This window comes from Dendroctonus ponderosae, unplaced genomic scaffold (genome assembly GCF_020466585.1).
Source record: "Dendroctonus ponderosae isolate FM_Combo_2020 unplaced genomic scaffold, Dpon_F_20191213v2 Dpon_F_20191213_4, whole genome shotgun sequence".
In the NCBI taxonomy this organism is placed as follows: domain Eukaryota; kingdom Metazoa; phylum Arthropoda; class Insecta; order Coleoptera; family Curculionidae; genus Dendroctonus; species Dendroctonus ponderosae.
The window spans coordinates 11,268,324-11,292,349 of NW_026018611.1; the positions used below are offsets into that span (position 1 = coordinate 11,268,324).

The 24,026-nt window shown below is 33.2% G+C and overlaps 2 protein-coding genes across 4 annotated transcripts; one reads left to right on the plus strand and one right to left on the minus strand.

Annotated features, from left to right (window-relative positions):
* The first annotated feature begins 3,068 nt into the window (after positions 1-3,068).
* LOC109542128 (zinc finger protein 653) lies at positions 3,069-6,289 on the plus strand. The gene is made up of 6 exons (XM_048665888.1): positions 3,069-3,191; positions 3,384-4,178; positions 4,236-4,423; positions 5,444-5,595; positions 5,649-5,790; positions 5,866-6,289. Exons 2-6 carry the CDS (start codon positions 3,610-3,612, stop codon positions 5,910-5,912), a joined length of 1,098 nt encoding a protein of 365 aa, XP_048521845.1. The 5' UTR covers positions 3,069-3,191; positions 3,384-3,609; the 3' UTR covers positions 5,913-6,289.
* A 117-nt stretch (positions 6,290-6,406) lies between these two features.
* LOC109542129 (guanine nucleotide-binding protein subunit beta-1) lies at positions 6,407-23,244 on the minus strand. Of its 3 annotated transcripts, none has more exons than XM_019911198.2 (8): positions 22,928-23,244; positions 16,441-16,527; positions 13,274-13,483; positions 13,022-13,145; positions 12,751-12,963; positions 10,597-10,759; positions 10,330-10,478; positions 6,407-9,909 (listed from the first exon to the last, which is right to left on the minus strand). In XM_019911198.2, exons 2-8 carry the CDS (start codon positions 16,495-16,497, stop codon positions 9,803-9,805), a joined length of 1,023 nt encoding a protein of 340 aa, XP_019766757.1. In that variant the 5' UTR covers positions 16,498-16,527; positions 22,928-23,244; the 3' UTR covers positions 6,407-9,802. The 3 variants fall into 3 exon arrangements, with proteins under 3 accessions (XP_019766757.1, XP_019766759.1, XP_019766758.1); XM_019911200.2 differs by lacking the exon at positions 22,928-23,244 and adding an exon at positions 22,499-22,600; XM_019911199.2 differs by lacking the exon at positions 22,928-23,244 and adding an exon at positions 16,688-16,742.
* Between the last annotated feature and the right edge of the window lie 782 nt (positions 23,245-24,026).

Genomic DNA, 24,026 nt, shown 5'->3' on the forward strand with positions numbered 1-24,026 from the left:
GTAGGCGTCGGACAATTCATAAAATAATACTTTTTAAAAATCAAACGGTTTAGCCGCAAACTTCCGTGCCGTATAGCGTGAATAACCCTGTATATCTGAGCACCCAACTAAAGGGCGCTGGGCAGCAAAAAACTGGAATAAGTCGGACGGACCCTGGACGCTAGAAATCCCTATTACGAATGTATTGAAAAATATAATATGTTTAGAGTGCTAAACTTGGAGAAATGGTGCAAAATCTAAATAAGTAGACCAGGGCGCTATCCGATAGACCATCACAAAGCAATAAACAACAATGAAACACAAATAAAAGTTCCACCTACCTTTAGATATTTTGATCCGGATTCTGRRCTACCTTTYTTTTACTATTTTTACCTTTAAAGACAGCAAAAAGTTTAATTAAAGACAAACTAAGTTGTGTTCGCAGCAGAACAACATTATCTTACAATTAAATTRGAAAAGCTCTAATAAAAACAGTCTACTACAGAAAACCTGACTACTTATTAATGAAGAAAACTGAGTGGAATGAACTGAGTTAATTGATTTAACATTTGAAAATGAAACCATATGACATCTGTTGAGAATACAAGAACCGTTTAAATAAAGGTATAATTTATAGAAGAAAACAACAATAATTGAAATTGTATATCAAAAATTACCCACGCCTGATAATAAAAAGTCTAGTTCACAGCAGCACGACGCACATTTTATATTTGTAATGTTTTCACATTACACGTTATTAAAGCTTTTTGTTTGATGAATATATTGTCTACAGTAGATATCTACTGTAGCAAATCTGATTCGTTTACCAATAATATACCAATTTAAATTAATTTTACAAGTATAAAATTTGAAAAAGATAAGAATCGGTCCAGAATCGCAAACCTCCCTCGTCGTTTCTCGTCGAATGCAACAATATCATAAAATATAAATCAATAATATGGGACTAACAATCTACATCCTGGGGGCAACCTGCGCGCAGGCACGGCTGCAGGGGCAAAGTAATGCCAAACTTACCCCAAAGCTGCATCGTGCCACCTGAAACGGAAGAAAAACATTATTTAGTATGTTTTTCATAAATATTTTTAGTATAATTTAAACTTACTCCAAAGCCCTATTATTTGAAAGGAGCAAAAAAAAAGAAAATTAGAGAATGCCATAAAACTGATCTGAAACTGAGGATAAGAAGCGCAACTTATCTTGAAAAACCAAACTCAATTCAAGCTATGAGATTTATAGATGAATATTTTTCTTACCAGCTCCCGCCCGTTTTCTACCCATTCATCCTCAAAAAGCTGGCACTACACTTGAACACTCTGTACTTGAATACACAATAAAGACCCACTCCAAATTAAAAACTTTAATCCCGCTGTTAGATCCCGCGCCCTTAACGTAGACGTAGAGGCTCTAAATCACACTTTATATCCCGCCTACAAATACTATACTGGCAAGAGAAAAATCCACTTCGTTCGTTACCCTACAATTAGTTAGCAAACTGAACATTTGGGAAACTTTTCCAAAAAGCTGACGCGATATTGTAGTTTGTACCACCTTCCGAACGCATCCAAGCTACAGAACTAACATGATATAATCGTTTGCTCGATCGTCCCTTTTGGATGAGTCATCCATCTACTTTGCAGTTCGATTTCACTTTTTTTTTGTTGTTGACTTCAATTCATCCAATCTTTATGAAATATTGAGCCGTTTTTTTCGGAATGGCAGTTCCACATTTAAGCCATATACCTACCATGATTTGTCAATGCTTCGTTGCTCGCACCGTTAAGAGCAACTCGACATAACGGGGTTTTCATATCTGCTCTCTATAAAATTAACATTTTGCTTGATTTTTATGAAACATTGAGTTTGTGCAACTTGAAATGATGTGTAAAAATGGTCTAAATTGCACATCCACGTTCAAACCACGTTATGATTTGCGAATTATTTTCTCTGGCCTTACCGCTGCAGCGAGAGCGACGAGAACTGATCTATACGCGAAATCTCAGATGCGTTTCTTCGCTAGACTTTTATGAATCTTTGGACTTTACAGTTTGTTCTGTTGTATAAATCCTGTCTAAATGGCAGCTGCATACTTAAAAATTATTAAAAAAAATGTATTGCGAGCCTCGCTCCATTGAGTGCGGCGTGGAATAATAACGTAGTGAGTTGACATCCTCACATGAGATCTCGGTTAGCCTGTTGCTAAATTTCCATAAAACTTTGCACTTTTGCAGCTTAATATGTAATATAGTAGAAGGTGGAGCTTGGAAATTATTTGTAGAAGGTTCTTTTCCCGTACCATTATATATTAATATAACAGCGTCGGAACGTTTTGGAATGAGCTCGCTTTTGCTTAGTGTTAATGAAGCTTTAAGCTTTTGCGTTGTTGTTACTTAATTGTTCTTAGCCATTTGGAGCTTTGGGCGTCTGCTCCTCAAGTTTGGCAAGTTGCAGATGCCGATTTATCGATTCATTTTTCGGCACCGCGTATTTGTGCGTATTAAAAATTATTGTTGAATCCGCAAAGGAGTTGTATGCCTTCCTTTAATAGCCATCAGTGGCAGTATTGGAAATAGCCTGCGATTTATCTTTTAGCAGGAACTATTCGTAGTTTTTGATGAATTTCTACACTACTGGATGGAGCACAATATCGCACATTTATGAAGTGAAGCATCGCTTGCAAAATAATGGTAGTTTTCACACAAAAAGCCAAAATTTACATCATTATTTTTGACAGTTTTAACGTAACATGGCGTCTCCGTTGAACTTTTGTCAGATAAAGTTCAAATTGAAACAGGTTGGATTATACCTTTCACGTCAGAAAAGAAATTTTTATTATCGAAGAACCAGAGTAAAACCACAGCTTAAATATCATATCATATGATATATAAGCTGTGGTAAAACTGTGCAGTAAATGTTCAATACGCATTCATTGATTTGGATGCAAACTGTGATTTATATAAATCTCTATTTAATATACATGGTCGTTACTACCGCACTGTTGCCTAACGTGTTTCTTCAAGCGATAATGGCCTGGCTGTCATAGAATAAAAGAAGTTAGGTTAGTACATAATATGACACTTTGAATTGTTTACTTTTTTGGACTTTGTTATTTTGATTTGTTTAGCTTATATTTTTAGTAGTGTGTTCTAGTGTTTTTCCCCATTATATGCATAACTTTTAAGAATTTGATTCGAGTAAGTTTGATTTTAACAGGTCTTCTTGCTTTTGTGTCTTTTGGAATAACCACATTGAATCACAAAATAACAACAATTTGAGCTATAAAACTGATTACAGTTCAATATAGCCATAAACAATCAGCGATAGCGGCATGTGATTTGATGCTGTTATTCTGAAGCGCTATTTCTTAATATAACGTTCGTCGATAGCGTGCGCCTGTTATAATATAAAGGTTTTACTGATACAACACACCAGTTGGAGCCACATAACGTGTTTGACGGATAACACGCACGTTAAAGTTAACGTGAGTGATACAGCACAGGGCTGAATGTCGATATTCAAACTCGAAATTAACGGGAAAGTGCAAACGTAGATTCATTATTCTTTGTGAAACTACTGTAATTAGGTCAACGTGAAACTTAATATATTGCTAAAATGCAAGAAAGCTGCACTGATCTGGTGGCATGTGAGCCTGCAGAAGATCAACAAGAATATTTAAGCATTAACTACACTGACCATTTTCCTGATTCTAATACGAAAGCTGATACAGATCAAAAATGCAACAATTTAAATAGAAAATTCACTTGTATCAAGGGTCCAAAACACCCAAGTACATCAGAATCTATGAATAATAGTAAGCATTTTGAGAAGTACGAAAGGTTGTTCATTAGGCTTATCAAGCTTGATAGTACTAAATTGAGTCAGACTGGACCCAGCAGTAATGCTAAAAACAGTTCACAACAATTATCATCGGCTAAGCTCGACTTCAAAGCAAATTTAACTGAAAGCCCACTTAAAAGACCAAAAATCGAGAGTAAAGGAGGGAATTTGCTTAATGTAAACAAAACTGAAAGTGTACGAATGGAGGAATTGCTTTGGAAGCAATTCAAAAAACGTAAAGAAAAATTAGGACCAGATGGAAGTTCAGGAGAAAATATAAAAGAGTCTGGAATTAGTGAGTTTGAAATTGAACCATATGAGTACAAAAAAACCGAAAAATCAGTGTGAGCAGATAATTTGATTTTGTGTACACAAAATACGCATTTGTTTAAATGTTTCAGATATGAAACATACGTTAAACTAGTAACGGCTAATGGCAAAACAGATCATTGCTGCCTGCTTTGTCCATTCGTGGGGCAAAGTTTCCATCAAATCTCTCTGCATTACAAGTTTAAGCACAAGGAGATACCGATTGAAGAAATGCACTTTTGTAATGTGAGAGGGTGTCAATTTAAAACTATCCATAAAGGTAACTTTTTTACAATAAATTTCGTTTCGTTTGTCAAACTTACTTGCTAAGAATAACCAGGAAATAAAAAAGCAGAAGGCAAAATTGTAAATAAACAAACCCGACTATAACAAGGTCAATCAATTATGTTATAAAATGTATGTTTCGAATTAAAATACAATAACAAGCGCCCTTTTTTGGTACACATTGTATATCAAGTTGATGCAAAATTTCACATTCCTACGCCAAACTGCAAGTTAAATACATAAAGTTGAATATTACGGTTTTTTATTTGTTTCACAGGGTGTGCGTCGAGGTAGTTCAGCTACTTCGTAATTAATTCTATGACTAATTATAGAAAAATATATTATTTTCATATATTCTGAAAAAATCATAACGGTTTATGAACTATCAAAGGTTTTAATTAACCCACATAATAAGGTGTATATTAACTAAACTGCTCAACAAAATGCACGTTACACGGACATATTTTCCCTATCTTTCGAACGGGTTAAATTCTGATTGCTTGGAGCGATTTGGTTTCTGTATGAAGCGCTATGTTGCCCCATTTGTATTCTGTGAGGCAGTGTTTTAATTGAAAAAATCTTAGATACGTTTTCTACAGGGCGGCAAATCCAAAATTTCGGACAGTTTCAACTCGGTGAAGAAGGTTTTCAAATATTTCGTTCGTTTATGGAACTCGGTAAAATTATTTTTTTTCTGAAGCTGGCTGTAAAGTTTTTATCTTTAGTAAACGAGATGCGCAAAAAATTCAAAAACTTTGTTCGATATGGGATTTATCTTAATGCCCTAAAACGTTTTTGTTCCACGAATACGTGGAACATTCACCAATTTTGCATTGTTTTGTTTGCCATTCTGTAGAAAACGAATCTGAAACCTATTTTTTTTGCAAAAACAGGCACTAATCGAAAAAGAATTGCACTAAATAATGCTTCTAACAGAGATCAATTCACTCGCAGCAGTCAGAATTTATCCAATACCAAAATTAGTCCAAATTAATTTTTGTATGCGCTAATCCAGGTATGTTCAAATGGCACATGCGAAGACATGAATTGGTAGGCAATAAGCTGATATCCGCTGAATTTACCTGTAACCAGTGTGGTAAAATTTTTGAAAACAGAAAGGGATTTTTAATACACTTGAAGCACATGCATAAAGAACAATTGGCTCAGGTAAGCAATTTTTAGATTTTTTTACTTCACCTATATGATCGTTTTATCTACAGAATGATTTTCCTTGCTCCACCTGCAAATTTAGAGCCTCTATCAAAGTGGAACTGGAGTCGCATATATACAAATGCCATATGCCAAGCACCGCTAAACCTAAATTTACTTGTAACATTTGTGGATTTACGACTATTTGTCAAGGTAAGTAAAGTAAAGTTTATTTTACATTTTTTAAAGAATAAAAACATAAAAATAAAGTGTATTTTCTTTTTGCAGATTCTTTTCAGAAGCACTTAACAAACGTTCACTTGAAAAACAACTGACAATATCTACAGATTCTTTATATTATACAAACTTTTTTCTACACTACTTGTTAGTATTAGTGGTAACAATGTCTATGATGAGGCCTTATTTCAAGCAGCAATATGAAAGGTTTATTTATTGTTTATTTGCACATTTAATTAAGTAGAATATGTTTAGAATTGTGCGCATCAAGGAATATATGCTATAGACACCAAACAGTTACGTTTCCACATTTGCACCTTTCAATCGAAATCCGCCTCCATGAATCTTTTTATAAACATAGGCGTTAATCGAATTTATACATATTTATACATAACATTAAAAACCTTTGTAACTATATTGATTGAATGTATGAAACTTATAACATTTTTACAACTCAATAAAACGGTAAGCCGTATTTTGTATCACAGTACCTTCCCGCACTTTCTCAAACTTCCTTTTCAACAAGATTACTCATAATGAGCATTACGTAGAATATAAGTTAACTGTGTACATTTGGAGAGAAACAAAGCACCACTTTTTATTTATTTTATTTGTAGTTTTACATTACATTATTACATATATGCTATATCATACGACATTCTCAATTTACTGCATCCCTTTTTAATCAGTAACAATAAAAAAAGACAATATGACTAAATTCTACGTTTTTTCTTTTGAAAAATAATTGCCATATTTCAACATGCCTTCCGAGCATTTTAAAATACCGCAATTTCGCCTTAACCTTAGGTAAACAAGTACAATAGCAAAAATAACAAAAAGGAGCGTTTGAAAACAGAAAGACTCAGATTATATTCGGAAATTAATCGGGCCTGTCTGTTATTCAAACGCTTTGGTTCAGAGTTTACCATGTTTTAGGAGGTATTTTATGTATTGAATGAACGTAGAAGCTTGGTCATTGAAAAATCGTAAAAACGTATTTCTCGATATTCACCTTCAACGCTTCACCTGTATGTGTTAATTAAAAAATGCGTTCATCATGCATTACGTTACATTTCGAATAAAATGTATCGTAATTACATAAGCAATGAATTCATCATTTAATGCAATATAAATGATCCATTCAATGCTTAAGCAACATATCAGCTGTACATTCCATTTGGTAATCCAATAAAACAATTTAATTGATTTTATGAGGCCTTATAAAATATACAAGGTCCGATCGACAACGTTTTATACGGGGTTCTCGCGAAAGATCCTATAATACAAAAACAAGCGGGTCATAAAAATGAAGACAGCTACATGCATTATTTGTGCCCAAAATTCAAAAAGAGCGTTCAGTTTCGTCAGATGTATAGAGTAGTTATATTTGTGACAATTGTTCCTAACGTTATAAAAAACACATTCACAAAGCCTATGAGGGTGCTCTATCCCAAAAAACCAATCGGTTCAGAATTAGTTTGTTGAGATGGCAAAACGATTTTTGATATAAAAGGTTTTTATATACATTGGGATAGTCACCTTTGCACAGGTAACTTCTCATTTTTCAGCAAATGCTTCATTTAAATTTATTATTGTTTATGTAAAACGACAATGATGTAAAACAAAAACTAGGTCCAACCATTTTATAAAGGTACGACACAAGTTTCGAGGCAGTTTTTGAGCCCAAAGAATTTCAGTCCTAGTAAGTTGAATTTTCTCCTTTAAACAGAAACCCAAAACGAAAAAACCCAACAGGAATGAAATTCATTTAAAACCATCCCCGAAAATTTGACTTTCCTATCCCAAAGAATGTAAAAACCCGACCATTTTGCAACCCTGGCGGCTTTTCATATATACAGTACATACTTTGTCTTACGTAACTAGATTAATAAATAATTTCTTAAAAAAAAATTATACACTTATATTAAGCACGAAGATCCATTTTCGGAAATTGGGTCAGACGACGATTATTTTTATTTATTAGTGTTTCAGATGGTTTTGTATTAAATTGGCTAACTGTCCCTTAACAATATAATTTCCATAAAATAGAGATCGTGAAGTTAACGAAAAAACGCACCGAAATAAGTCAGAATACGTGGCTCTTAGGATAAGTTATGTGTTCAAAATTAAACCGTTCTTCACACTTAATTGTTTACGCAAAACATTTTTACAGGTCAAGCAAAAAGCTTCAATAGTAAATAGTTTTATTACTATATTGTTATCTACGTAAGCTTTCAAAGAAATCAAATTAATAAAATTTCGGTTCCATGCAGTAAAACCTTTGACTTCTACCTAATGATTATTGCAATATTAAAGAAGGCAAATATTTCTCGGTTTTTAGTAAATAATTCATTTCGGATTTATGCCCTGCAAGTGCATTTTTATTATTCACGATTATTCTGCTAGGTAAAACAAAATTTAAAAAACAAGTAATAATCAAAACAATTGAATATTATTATCTTGTTGATCAAGAAATAAAAAATAGAAGAAATTGGTAAAAAACCGGGCGTTTTTCCAAATCGTTGAGTGTACTATTTGAAAGTTTTCCGATTTTATTAATTATTTAGTAAATTTAAAACAAGATATTAATACTTAATTTTACAAAGTTTTTACTGCAAGATGTGTTCTCAGAACCAATATTTCTACCTAACATACTTAAATGATCACTGATCATAGTGATTTTTGAAAAAATGTAACAAAAAACTTGATAACAAAGGAGTTAAACTGAACAAAAATATAAAGCTTATAGTTAAGTGTAACTTTGCAAAGACACCATTTTTTAAAAATGGCGCGGCAGTATTTTCCTTCTTTTGCCAATAGTGTAGATTTTGTTGGTCAAGACTGATACCGTTGGGATTGTACAAAAATAAGAAGTAAACTATAACGGAATCATAAACAACCTTCAATTGACTATGAAACCAATATCATAGTAGCTGGCTTGAAAATTTCGTTACATTTACTTTCTTTTTGCACGCGAAAAATCCCACCATTTATGGCACCAAAATAACCCTTCTGGTTATTTATATGACTAGCTATCTTGTTCTTAGCAGACAGACAAATCTCAAACTTTGGAATTTTGAGCTATCTGTTAAGAGTAAGGGAAACGGGAAACACGATGACTTTTTATTCAGATTTTCAGAAAGCAACGTTGAAGTGTTCAGTTATAGTATTAACTATTTGGTCTTTTTTAGATGCCTAAGATTTTTTGTACTATCCTTAACAAAAATCTTTTTATATATATTTGCACAGAGAGATGTGAATATCAACTTCTATAACTCGTCATATTTTTGATACATACAAAGTGATAATCAATGTTTGTCTACTCACAATCCCAGCTATACAAGTTGGATTTCGACAAATTCCTCAAGCTCCTTTTTCTTCACGTTCTTGAATCTTATGAGTTATTTATGATTACACTGATCTGAATAAAAACTTGTTCCATTCTCACCTACAACACTTATAAGTGATTTGTTTTAGTTGAACTCAAATAAACCAAAACAATACATCTAAATATTGAACTATTTTTATTCAGTTGACACGTTAACAATTAAATAAATAAGTCACTAAATATACATACACACATACAGGCCTATAAACTTTTTGGAAATAATCACAAACATCATAACTTAATCTTACAACTAGCATAGTATAACAAAGCTGAAACTTGTTTGTCTAAAAAATAATGTAGATATAGTATAAAGCCGGTGATAAAAAAGGAAACAGAAAAGTGGAAACGGTATTTGTACACATACACTATAAATAAAAAATATATATATAAATTACAAGTTCAAAGTTCCAATAATAAAAATGCACATTCTTTTATGAATAACATGGCAACAATGATCCTGTGTTCGGTACTGAAAAATCGCCTAAGTTTAGTGAATGATGAAAGAATGAAGTAATAACGTGTGAAAAACAAAAACAATCACTGCGTGATGTAGGTGAGATTTTAACGGAAATTTTGGCTTAGGTGTTATGCACACTCTTTTTAGTTCCAGATGCGCAGGAAACTGTCCCAAGAACCCGTACCTACGGCCATTCCATTTTCTGTCACACCCAGACAACTTACTCTGTTATCATGTCCAGCCAGAATTCCTACAGTAATAAATAAACAAAAAAAACATTACTTAGTTGGAAGAAAACAAAATCAACTGAATCGCTTTGCGTTCATCATCACTGGATTATTTTTTTGCGCCATGAAAATTGTAACATGTTTTAACTCCAATTTTAAGTGGATTGTTCAAAGTGTGGCATTTGATATACGAAAGTAGTCTGCAGAAAAATTGTATTAATTTAGCACCACTGTACATGCAGAATTTCGTATTGCCTAAATAATTGCTTAAAACACCACAAATGTGGGTTATTCTTTTACAATGCCACTGCTGTTTGTTGTTACGACAATTAGAAATTCAGAAACTAGTTGGAAAATATCGAATTTCTCAAAATATTTAGTGACAAGCAGATCACTAATTAGTAGCTCCGAAGCATCAAGTAATAAAAAATACAAATACATACCGGCTCTTTCGGTTTTCATTGAATCCCATACGTTGCAATTGAAGTCATCGTATCCTGCCAATAGTAATCTACCAGATTTACTGAAAGCTACGCTGGTGATGCCACAGATGATATTATCGTGACTATACATTGCCAACTCTTGATCCGCTCTGCACAATTAAAAGAAAATAACACATATAATACCTTCAAATGCCATCAAAGAAAAATTAACAACGGCAAGGTGACCTCTGCACCCCAAATTTCTCAAGTTGCACAATAAAAAATTACCTAATGTCAAATAAACGGCACGTAGCGTCGTCGCTACCTGTCGCAAAAGCAAATCCATTCGGGAAGAATGTAACAGCATTTATGTCCGATTCGTGTCCTGGAAACGTTTGCTTGCAAACACCTTCTCTTATATCCCAGAGTTTTGCAGAGGCATCGCAAGCACCTGCAAAGACACGGATTATTAATACACTAAGATATATCTTGAGTTTTAGTGAAATCACAAATGTGTTACTTCAATGCTATTAAACCGGTAGCTTCTTGTAGGTACATAATCAATCTATTCCAACTAAGAAACACGGAATTTATTACTAATTCTAGTGCCCATAAATTATATTTTAATTTTTAGAAGGTTATTGTTAAACTATTTACATTATATCCATCATAGTATATTGTGAAATGTTTCGCTATTGCTAAACGAAAATATTAATTAACATGTCAATATGATATTCGGACTGCAGCAAATATATTTCCATGCATGGAAAAGCAATGATATGTTGTCATATAAACAGCCAATCAATTATTTGCCATCAGTATAGTAATAAAATGCCAAAATTATTGCATAAAATGAATCGTTTCAAATTTACTGCACATAGCCAAAGCATAAATATCTTTAAAGTGTCAGAATTTTGTAAAATAGTGCCGGATGTATTTTCTAAAAATTATAAGTCAGACATTGATTTGCTTGAAAAAGAACCGACATAAGTACAGGGTATTTGGTACTTGTATTATTGCGGTATTTTATATGTACATAAGGCACATTTTTATATTAATAACTTCTAACGTTCCACAACTATTTTTATGCAACGCAAACGTCCCAAACATTGTCTTCGATCTAGCCCATGTTATATACACTTACTTATATATTCGTCTTTTGACTTTTTTGTAACAATATACGTCATTTTTCAATTAATGTCTGCCCCAAAATATCTGTATCTATATATCGGTTTATAACGTTCTACCGATGTCTTCCGATTTTCATTTTCTATCTGTCTCGATAGTTCCATAAATCGCCTTCAAGCTATCTGTCTAAGTTCCCTGTCGATATCTTCCTCCAGCTCTTCCGGGCGTTCTTGAATTCTTTGAATATGATCATACCATGTTAATGGTTTGATTTTGATCTCATCTGTTATAGAATGCGTTATTATCATTTCTCTCACTGTCTCGTTTGCTATGCGTTCTCTTCTCGATATTCCTGTCGCTCGACGCCAAAAATCCAGTTCGGTTGCTTTTAGGCGTTTGGTCATCGCTTCTTTCAATAGCGGATTTTGGATTCGAAGGTGATTATACTTCTTTACATAAAAAATCTCTTTTACAGAATGTCAATCTTTCAAGTTTCCACTGGCTTTAGTTTGGTAGTTGCATTTTCAAATCAACATTTACGAAGCGCCCAAAATTAAGGATTTTATGCGATTTGAATGAACTTTTGAATCAATGTTGACGACATTTAGAGTGCACTCTTCTTTACTGTACAACTACTATAAACTTGTAGAGTATTTTTCGTTTCTGAGAAATTTAGTTTCGAAAAACGCGATTCAAAATGTGCCCGGCAACAGTTTTACAAATCCTGAGCGACATTTTCTTAACCATGAGTGAAGTTCGAAATTTTGACGGCATTTACACCACACTCTTCTTTTCTGAACGCAAAACTCTGAACTTGTAGAGTATTTTTCGTTATATAATAACTCAATACGTCTCACTGTGCCGCGCTTTTAATTACCCCAGGAGCGGATTAAAGCTTTACGAGGCCCGGGACTGGAATTTTTAGGAGCAATATTTTATTAAATGGGTGATACTACACCGCTGAGTTACTGTGCCAGTGCGTTAGGTTGACGCAACAAGCCATTTAGGCAACACTGTGCCAACTCCCGAAATTTCACTGAGTTACTGCCTAATTTAAACAATGAATCCTGATGTTGTGAAGCGCGGTTATGCAGTGAACTTGTGCAGTATTGTGATTGAACTCGCAGAATCTTTAAAAAAACATCATTTTTCGGGCTTTCTGTAGTCCTTAAACAACTTCTCAATTAATTGTTAATTATATAAACAATACCATTCTTATTTCAAGCCTTCATACATTTAATATACTTTTTTCCCTTTTCATTCGCAATCATAAAATTAACGGAATTTTGACAAAGTAATTGAAATAAAAGTTACCTGAGACAAAAGTTCGCATGTCCGGAGCGAGTGATAGAGACATAACATCTCCAGTGTGTCCTAGAAAACTAGTTACTTGCTGACCAGTCTCTATATCCCACAGAGCACAGGACATGTCCCCTGAACTGGTTACAATCTGGTTATCGTCAAGAAACCGACAGCAAGACAAGTATCCTGTATGGCCAGGTAACTCCCGGCTTACTCGTACGTTTCCTGTAACCAAATAATAAGATGAATCTTCCAGCCAAACAATGTGAATTTCAGGCGTTACCTTCTCTAGTTTTTAAACTATAAATAGAGCATATGTTATCTAATCCTCCACATGCTACATAAGATCCTGAGGGCGCATAGGCGCAGGTCATTACCCATGAAGATCTAAGAGGTATGGCATGAACCTGTAACAAAAACAAAATTGGCTTTAGCTGCCATCGCTTGAAACTGGTAGTTTTTCGTAGAAAAACTCGTCAGTTTTCGAATGTGAATAGCTGGTTTTGCCATTGCATTCATGAACGGTTAGTATTACCTTATTAGTGGTGTGACTATCCCATACAATGAGCTTGCCATCCTGAGAGGCTGAGACCAGATTTCGGCTATCTGAACCCCAGTGCATGGCATAAATTTTGGCCAAGTGACCCCTGAGGGTGCGGCGAGTACGCATTTGTACTCTTCCTATGGGCTCTAGGGTGGCTGTGGCGGCCGCCAGATTAGTATCTGCCGCCGCTTTCCTGGCATCCTGTAATTTACGAGAATATGAAACTCACTTATTTTAACGAGGCATTTTCGATAATAGTCCGCCTTGTATCTAAAGTTTAGACCATAAAATAAAAAGAAGTTCCAGCTGTTGGAAATTCAAATAGACGGGCATAAACACTTATAATAGTTCGATCTGTCTGTCCGGGTTTTCCTTCTACGAAAATAACTTGAATTTGATGATTTACTTAATCAAACCCTAGTTTACTGCATGTACCGCAATATTTCATAGAAAAGCACTAAATTAGCATCAATAACAACTCAGTCAGTTGAAAAGTTGTTGCTTTCAGACTCAAAGGAAAGGTACAGCAAGATTAAAACATGCGTTTGGATCTTTATACGCATTAAAAAAATCCTGAAACTAAATGGCAGTGGTAGATTAGCAACTACCTTGATATTGTACATTACACAGGCCAATATTAATATTGTTAAATTATTTAAGTTTGCCTGACTGACAATGGCTGGTACCTATTGTATTTACTGTACAATAGAACGGACAAAAACGCATCTTTTACTCGATAAGCTCTTACAAATAATGTTAGTCGGTTGCAGATTAGAATTGGCTGACATTTATTGCAGGTTCTAAAAACTCATACGTGTCTCACTTTTATCATACAAAAAGTGTTAAACAATAGCATGAACAATGCCTCGAAGTCATACACTTAAAATGCTTAAAACTCATTCAGTCAAGTTGATGCATCCGTTGAAGAATTGTAATAATTATTATTTACCAGTGAAAAAATACTTTATGATTATCCAAAAAACTAAGCAAAATTTGAAATTTGGGCATTTGTAACAAAACTAATCGTACTTACAGCGTGTTCCGAAAGTAATGGTTAAAAAAGGTATTATACAAGGACTCAAGATCGTATAGATTTTTTCCTATCTAACTTACTTGAATCGAATTGAGAAAAACAATACTGACGTTTGTAAAGTAATACTATTTCTTGTAAATGTTGACTACCTTGCTCAGTAAAACCGTTATTTTTCGACCATCAGTTTGTTAAAAAAATACTTTTTATTAAAATTTTTAGCGTTTTCCAAACCAACGCAACACAGCAGCATATTAAAGAACTGATATTCATGGGAATAACTAGTTAATTTGTCCAGTTTAACGTCTCGCACTTGCATAATTATGAAAACTGTTAAATTGCATAAAATGCGTTTATTTCGAAAAAATATCAATTAACAAATAAAACGAGAAGCTAAATAATTAGTAGCAACAAGATAGACGCCTCGAACTGTAGAAGGGCCGAAATCCATTTTACAATCTTAGTAAAAAAATTAAATAACCGCCAATACAAGGATATCAAAAGAGAAGTCATTGCTTTCAAGATATGCATTACGGAGGTTTATTTCCAGCACAGAAAAAATGTATATACATATATTTGTTAATAAATATAACAGCGTATTTTGGGTAGGTTTTCAATAGAACAATTCAACATTTAAAATGTATAAGAATGCCAAAAATGCAGCACGTTTACATTCCTTGGAACTCTAAATAAGTCCATTCTTCTTCGCGAAAACGAACGAAATTGAATGTATGCTTTACTACAAATTGATTTTTCCCAGAATGTGAAAGAGCTCGCACTTAGCTGATTGCTAACTGCGACTGCTAATTGTTTTCTGATTGCTAAGTCACACTGAAGACAATAAATGCACAGAATAATTAAGTTTTGATTTTGATCGAACCAAGCACTAATATCAAACATGGAAAATAATTTAAAGGCTTTGCACAGATGAATCCTTGATTTTAAACTTTTGTACGAACTGCGTATGAACTAATAGTGTGAAAAATAACTATATTTCAACAGTTTTACCAACTTTTCACCCGAAAGCCGTGCAACACCAAGCTGTGATAGAGATTTATGATAAATTGTAAAATAAGAGCATTGCAGATGCAAGTATAATATTGCCTTTTGACATAACATTGCCTTTTGAACTCAATTAAACACAAATTTTGGAACACTAAATTCTTCTCAACTGATTAGCGTGACGAATTTATAGTTCCATTAGTAAAACACAATAGTTTTTTGTATTTGCCATTTAGTTTCACCTGTTACCATTGTTGATTTTCGCATAAAGCAACAGGTATTTAGGTCGTGTTAATTACTAACACGCTATTAAAAGTTTGTTTGATTATATCAGTTGCTGAGATAAATATTTTTTTACAATTTTAGCTGTACTCTCAAATTACCAGACATCTCCAGAAATTACTCTAATTTCTAATCGCCCTGTATAAAAAATGTGTAAGAGATGCACTTTTATATGATTAAAACATATTTTAAATTTAATGTGCGGACTGCTTTCGGACTTGTAAAAATGTTGTATTCAAGCAGAAGAAAATGCTGCAAATTTGAACCTAAATCCAGCCAACCAGATCGATCGTACGATGTGAAGGCAAGTATGTACGTATCTTAGCTTTCATATGATAACACACATTGTTTCTTCAACATAACTAAAATATTAAAGAAAACATTTTTCAAATTGAGAGTACTATTTTCTCGGCAATGAAAAGTCTAGCGATGAAGAGCTGCCCACTCGAAGTAACCTAACTTAATTTGCTGGAGCCTGAGTTAAACATGTTGGCAATAAAATGCAAACACGAATTAGTGATTAGCAAACTGACAAATTGCTTTCTATTATGCAATGATAATTAACCATTATTTTAATGTTACTTACCTACCTTCTCTACTGCATGCAATGCATGAATTGTTTTATAAACAATGTTAGAACGACCTACACTTAATATATTTTCCTTGCTGTTATTGGAATATTTTCCGCAATTAACAATCCCGATTTCGTAATAGAGTTATGAATATTCGATAATATTGTATAAACCGTACTTCATACCATCCTTACTACAAGTACGCACATATACAAATTTCAACGTGAAATATTTAAGTCTTAAAATAGAAGGAATAAATAAATAAAATTTACCCGGATGGCATTTTTCAGTGTCTCAGCTTCTTGTCTCAAACTATCCAGTTCGTTCATGCTGCTTTGGGGCCTCTATGAACAAAAAACCTGCAAATAAAAACTACAATTAACATTTGCTTTTCATTATTGGCTCATAATCATAAATATTCAATCTACGCACTAATTATATGGTATTGTCTATGTATATTCTCATACTTTATTACATTACAAAAAAAATTGACAGTCAATACACAAAATGTCCCAATACCTAGATGCTTAAGGAATTCACTGTTTGTACATCAGCATATAAATGAAGGCCTGACTCACATAGGAAATCGAGTGACGTGCACTGAGCACAAAACTTAATATTAAAATTAGTACGTTTTATGTTAAAAGCCTGCCAAATTTGATAACACGATGTCCTTAGCTCTTTTTGTATGTTACTGCTTTGTTGAACAAATACAAATCAGATAAATGATAGCACTGTTTATATATAGAAAATCTAATATCTAGAACTTCTACATATATGTAGTTGGAAACTGACTTTAAAAGGATTGAGAGCACTTCATGTTTTTTTTTTCTGATAAACTTGTACTGTAAATGTATTTAATCTTTCTGGCATTCTATCAATCATGATGAAGAGATGTGTCGCGACAATCATTTGTGCAGTCACATATATGCAAAGAAAAACTCATCTATGTTAAGATAACGTTATCGACAGGTACATACATCTAATAAATTGAGTGTCAATTGAATTTAGAGTTTTAATTATTTCTACGAGATATCGAATGATAAAGGATTTGACAATCTTTACTTTATTATTCAATTAGAAGTTTTGCTAAATTTATGGAGATTCTAGATGAAAAATGTTCCATTTTGCATGTCTCAAAATAGGATAGTTTTACAGATGATAAGGTACATTTTAATGGCATAGAAATGGTGAACAAATAAACTGCAACAAAATTTTCTTCGAGACAAATACAAACTTGAAATAAATAATACATTTCACAAATAACAGACCGTTAATTTGGGCAAAATACTTTGATATAAAATGTAATATTGCTTCGGAGCAATTATGCCAGTAAGATCAATTTCACTTTCAGACCCAACATCAGTATATTCAATACTCAAGTGAAACTTGCAATATCTGATTTGTTACAAATATTTACCTTTGGTTAGGTCAAAGAACTCATATTTACGCCGGTAGCCAATGTGAAACATCGGCAAAAAACATGGGTTTCAATTGGTAGAATAATAAATAATTCCACTGCATTTCAGCTTAAAAATATTGAATACCGCTATTAACAGATTTAAGCGTTCATAAAAATAAGTAAGTCAGTCATCAAGTATTCGTTCATTAAGTAAGGCAATTAATCAGTTATGCATTTCCAAACTTTAACAATTGGAGGGTGTATAAGGTAGACATGAAAATTGTGCAATGAACTCACACTAATATTATGTTAAAATGATGAATACACTAGAGAAAAAAACAGCAGGCCGAGCAGACATAAAAAATGAGAGCGATATTTATCGAATTTGTACACACAAAAAGTATAACGGTAATATAAAAATTCCTGATTTAAATAAATGTTTGAAGCTTGTACAAGAGCTTACAAAAAAAATTCATAGCGCTATAGAACGAACATCCTTAACACATACAACCCACCTTAAGTACTAAATAAAGATGCCCTTAGGAATCTAATCTCATTTTAGGTTCTTATTAATCATTAAGCTAACAACTTCTCTAATGAGGTTTATCTTAGAAAAATGTTTCTCAAAATACACACAGGCTCGACTAGATATGCAGATAAACAAACAAAAAGCCACATTTATTTGCAGTAGTTAGACAGTTTCTTCCTGTTTACGTTAATATGATTTCCGCATTGAAAAAAATTGTTTTAAGTTTTTTATGGCCGATCTAAATAGGATACGGATTACACAAGAACGCCCAAAATTCCAGCTAGTGGTGCAATGAAATTAAATGGGTCATTTTAAGCAAGCGTAGAAGATGGTAAAACTGACGTTTTTGTATGCAGGGTGTTACAAATTCGAGATGTTAGCATAGGGTATCGTAAATCATAAGGGGATGAGAAGTCGTTTAAATTAAAGTTAGTTAAAGTTGATTATGGTTGGCCGAAAGCGACACACTGAATGCCAGATCTGATAGTACCATCTTGTAGAGAGTAAAAATGTGTTCTAATAATGTGACATTTATGTTAAAATATTTATTCAGATAAGCTCCGACAAAAAATTAAATCATTTGAGCAAATTTCGGTTTTCGTCTAGGTTTTACGGCTGTACTAGACATTTTACAACTTTCTACAACAACGTATCTCTTACGGTTTATAAGATACCAACAGCCTGTATATCGCTCTTTTTAATACAAGGAGTTTTTTGAAAAATGCTATTAATGAAAATATGGGTTATAAGATTAGGAATTAATCAGCATAATGTTTGCAAGAATGGGAGATCGGATACACAACATAGTATAACCTATCTACATAACAAGTTATAGATTCTAATACATATGATAGCTGCACCTGTTAAAACCGGTTCTTTCACTTCTTATTCGCTTGTAGAATTTGATCCAACCGATGAAATCGGTTACAATTAACGACAACAAAAAACAGCTACCTAAAATAAAAATTTTAATTTCGGAAACTTCCGTTTGGGTTCAATTATTTTAAATAGTAAGTCAGTCATTTGTGGAAAATTACGTGTAGTTTGGAGTGTGATTTCGTAACTAAAAAAAAAACAACAATGTTTTCCGACTCGTTATATCAGGATTTGCAATAAAATGTTTAAAGGCAAACTAAAAGCACCAATGTTTGCAACATCCTGTGGAGATGAAGAGACTTGCTCAGGGTTTATTGTCCTACATTTTAAAGCACTGTTCTACCCATAAATTATTATTTTTATCGACTCGATATCAATGCATACAGAAGTTTTATGTTAACATATACAGGGTGATTCAAATGCAGAAAGTTTAGGAAGTGATTGGTGGCATTATTTTAAGATGAAAAGTTATAATAAGCTATAATAGAACATGTTTCTACTGAATAAAACAAGATATTCCATATTTTTTTAGAAAACATTTGTGAGCCACTAAATTATGTTCGAATACCAAACAAAAAAGCTCTGCTGAGTTTTCTTCGTCGAACGCATAATTTCGAAAAGAAAAATAGTTTTAAGGCATATAAAATATAGATAAGCAGATATAGATAGATAATTTAATTAAACTCATAGTGGGCATTATCAATCCTCAAAACTTTCTTTTTGCTTTCTATCGACTTCACATATCGACAGACATATTTTTTTAAAGCGCACAAACGCCAGTAAATTGTATCAATAAAATTAACATAAATAAAGATTTCTTTCTCTACATAGACAATAGACAATTTCTATTTGTTCACATTCTTCTCACCCATTGATTTTTTTATACGGGGGATTACAATTCATTCTGAACTTAGTTGTGCAATGAAGTTGATTGAGGCACTTGAAACGAACTTATTCCGACGTAGTCGGTTGACTTTGTATGCTACTTATTGATTATGAAAATGGGTATATTTCTTTGAGATCAACCATTTTTTTCGTTTAATGTGTGATTAAGCATTTGGTTTTGCAAATATTATGACAATAGAGACAGAGGAGACTGTGAAAAAACATGAAATCTGAGTTCTGAAATAAAAAGGTAATAGTTCTATTAAGGGAACACCCTGATAATTGTTCACCTGTCCAAACATGTGTGCATTGAAACATTTACAAATTGAGCCAAATAACTTTTCCGACATTTTATCAGGTAAACTGGTCGTTATTTAAGCGAATTAAATAATACGATAAAATACAGTAAGGAATAAGTTTATACATACAGTGTAGAGAAAATATCTAGAAAAAGCGAGATATTTTGGAAACCGCCTATTCGAAATGTTGAAATTTCCATTGAGTATTGTGGTCAAGTGTGCCGTTTTTCTTAAACTGATATGAATATGTTTTCCTAGTAAAACACTACAAGTTTTTAGAAATTTTTGATTTCCTATTCCAATTCTGAAAAACTATTTAAATGAATTTGGATTCAATTCGGTCTAATTTCTAGACAACATTTTTTGGAAGTCTTTTTTTACTTAATGATCAAAAAAATACTAACATTTTTTTTCAAAACTTAGAATGTTGTGTAATAAAAATATTGAATAATCAACAGTTTTGATGAATTAAAAGTTAGGCAAGCTTTCGTGCAAGTGTTTTTAAGTAAAATTCATTAAAATACGGTCTCCATTCCCTTAAAAACTGTAAAATTTAGAAAAAAAAAGCCCCAAAAAGACTTTTCCAGAATTCCAAGAGAAATTCGAAAATCGATTGAAAAGTAATATTCCATTAGAGAGAGTGTTTAATTTCAGAAAAACAGCACACTTAACAACAATGCAATACTTACTCACTATTGATTTGGGCGTAAGTTCGCACCTCAGTGTATAAAATTTTATGTATACGCGCCGGCGTTCCGCCAGACATTTGCAGAACACTGTATATAAAACATGCCATTGAGAGAGTTATCAATAATACGACTTGAGGGTACTTCAAGAACGAGCAAATCTTATTAAGTACAACTGAATATAAATAATAAATAAAATCCACTAAATTCAAAATTCCTATTTTTAGAACGCATTAATCACTAAGCCAGCCGTTTTCTAATTACAGTGACGTTTTATCATCGGAAATGTTAAATTATTTTTAAAGATCAGAAAAACAAACATTTTGGCTGTTCTACGGAAAAAAATAATTGCGTGAAACGTGGTAAGGAAAAGCAGGATCTTGATTGTAAAAGAATGTACATACCGCAAATCAGCTGAACTTAATAATAACATGTCACATCCTGCCTGTTAAAGTGAGGATAGATTTTTTTGAGACACACCTAAAATGAAAACTCGATTCAGTGCGTCAGACATGGAGTAAGACAGAATAAGAGTTTACAAGAACCAGCGATTGGAGTTCAAAGAACAATAGACAAACGTGAAACTTGGTGCGAATCTTTGGGGTGTTTTGTGGAAACAGTCACAAAATATGCTAGATGCTCTAAATAACAAAACAAAGTCACATTTACTAGCAATAGCTTGCTAATTAGCTTATGATTCTTCACAGTTTTAAAATCATCTATATGGTAAAACAAATCACTATTTTCATTCCACACCACAATGTGCATTCCAGTAGAAAAATAAAGCTAAATGCAGAATTAGGTATTTCGTATACCGCCTATTGAATTGAGGATTCAGTTTCTTGAGACACACCTATAAGGAAATGTTGATTTCTTGCGTCAGGCATTGACGAAAGTAAGGGTTTACAAAGTAAAATAGAGAAACTGTGCAACTTGTCATCAATGACATAGAGAAAAGAGCAAAATGTTAAAATCCAAAGAATACGACAGTATAGGAGACTATACCTATATAAAACGGGACGCCGCGACCATCGTACACCTGCCGGAACAGGTTGTTCGATTTTCATTTGCGTGCACCCTAATATTTACTATTTGAATGAATATAATTTTTAGGGGAAATATTGTGGAATTTTCCTTCCTAGGCTGAAGCTGATTGAAAACATTCTACTCTAAGCGAAATAAAAACTGGGAAATCCCAAAATTCTTGTGGTTGTAATAAATAAATATCTGTAACCGTCTACAGCAGGGATTACATTGTACATAAGGCTCATTATTGATAGCGTTATCAGTTAAACAGAGCAAAATTTCACATAATTTATTCTTTAAAAACACAAAAATTTCAATAGAAATTAAATACACACATAATCAACAACCCCAATTTTCTAAATAACGTTTTAAGACAAAAATCCTCATTTTCAGAAGTTACCAATCACTAGGCAGTTCTCAGTTCTAATGAGGTTTATGTTGGGAGCGTTTTGTGGAAACGATCACAAGAGCTGAGCTAGATATCCGAAATAATAAACACAAAGTCACATTTACTTGCAATTGATTGTTCCTGCTTGCTTATGACCCCATGATTTCTCCATGGATTAAAAAAAAACCAAGTACAAGATAAAACAAATCACTACCTTCATGACACAAGGCTGTACCTACCGCCAACTACATTTGCTTAGTGTAATATATAACAATCCCAGTATAGAAGAATATAACTAAAAGCAGGATTACTTCCTATCCCGCCTATTGAAATGAGGATTCACTTTTTTGAGACACACCTATAATGAAATCTCGGTTTATTCCGTCAGGCATTGACAAAAATCAATTTTTTCAAGAGTTGCCTACTAGAGTACGAACTAGGAAAGACTAACATGCATCGTTTTACGATTCACATGCACAAAAAACATGAAAAATAATAAAATTAAAGGAAACTGACAGTTCTATTAGGGGGGACGCCATGACAGTCGGTGCACCTGCTGGAACTGGTTTTCTTGCTTTTCATTTGTTTGCAATGAAACATGAGCAATAGATATGCGGTTTACGTAAAACTACAGCCACCCTTTACCGAATAAACAGCAGGAAACTTACCAAATTCCAGCCTCAATCTCCTTTTTTCTGGCTTTCGTTCGACTATCCTACGGAGCTCACAGAATCACGAATACATTGGGGGATATGCATACAGTTTTTCGTTATCCCGCACACTACTCATTAATTATTTTACACTAGATGGCTCATAGACCAAACCGGCACAACTCAGGGACAATTTCGAAGGGGTTTTCTTAGCGTTTTTCGCGGATTATCCCTCTCGAATTCGAGTCTTGGGTGCGGCGGTCCCGGTCCCTACTTTTCGTAACGATTATGGAGCCAAGAATGACGTCATGGACGCCATTTTTAATAAACGCCACCTTCTGGGGTCATGGACACGACTGACGTCATACCGCAAGAAAACTGGTAAACGCGTCTCTAGTTCGGCATCGGCCATTTAGATGGCTCTGTTGATTAAATGCGTCACTAAATACGAGGGCGGTTTCTTAACTTATCCTCCTTCAAGATAAACCAATAGTTATTTAGATGAACACTAATAGAGGGAATCATTAAAATCAAGGGCTTTTCTGCCTCTTTTGTAACACGATAATAAAAGGGTACTCACATTGAAGCACTTTTAATTTTAATTTTTCTTAATGCCGTTTATCGAGAATTGCAATGTTTTGTTTCGGAAATTATGCTTGACAAAACAATGAAAATACGCGAGACAAACATAATTGATGGAATTATTGACTGATTTTATAGCAATTTGTGTTTTTTATTACTTTTGTTTCATTTGTATTAGCTTGTGTTAGAGTGAAGTTGGCTTGGTAGAGTTAAAACGTCAGTGCATTTTTATTAGAGTTGCAAATGTAACCTGTAATCTGCGTAAATTTATTTGCATTACCCCCAAAACCAATTGTAAACACTTGGTACGTCAATAAAATCATACTGAATCATACGGAAAAAATATACATTTAAAAGAACAAGAAAACAATTCAGGTACATATTAGAAAAATACAGTTACTGGTGATAACTCATAAAGTAAAGCGATAAATTAAATAATAAATTTAATATAAGTGCGTAGAGCTTTTAAAAATTAAACTTTACCCCTAGTTTTCGATTTATTTGCAGAAAACGTTTTTGGCAATGTTTGGTATTT

Excerpts from the sequence above, each read along its gene's own strand:
- LOC109542128 (XM_048665888.1), top strand. The coding sequence starts at position 3,610 with ATGCAAGAAAGCTGCACTGATCTGGTGGCATGTGAGCCTGCAGAAGAT. Across the intron at positions 4,424-5,443 it reads ATTTAAAACTATCCATAAAG|GTATGTTCAAATGGCACATG; the intron begins GTAACTTTTTTA and ends GCGCTAATCCAG. Across the intron at positions 5,791-5,865 it reads ATTTACGACTATTTGTCAAG|ATTCTTTTCAGAAGCACTTA; the intron begins GTAAGTAAAGTA and ends TTCTTTTTGCAG.
- LOC109542129 (XM_019911198.2), bottom strand. The coding sequence starts at position 16,497 with ATGAACGAACTGGATAGTTTGAGACAAGAAGCTGAGACACTGAAAAAT. Across the intron at positions 13,484-16,440 it reads CACTGAAAAATGCCATCCGG|GATGCCAGGAAAGCGGCGGC; the intron begins GTAAATTTTATT and ends CGTAAATTACAG. Across the intron at positions 10,479-10,596 it reads TGCCGTTTATTTGACATTAG|AGCGGATCAAGAGTTGGCAA; the intron begins GTAATTTTTTAT and ends TTAATTGTGCAG.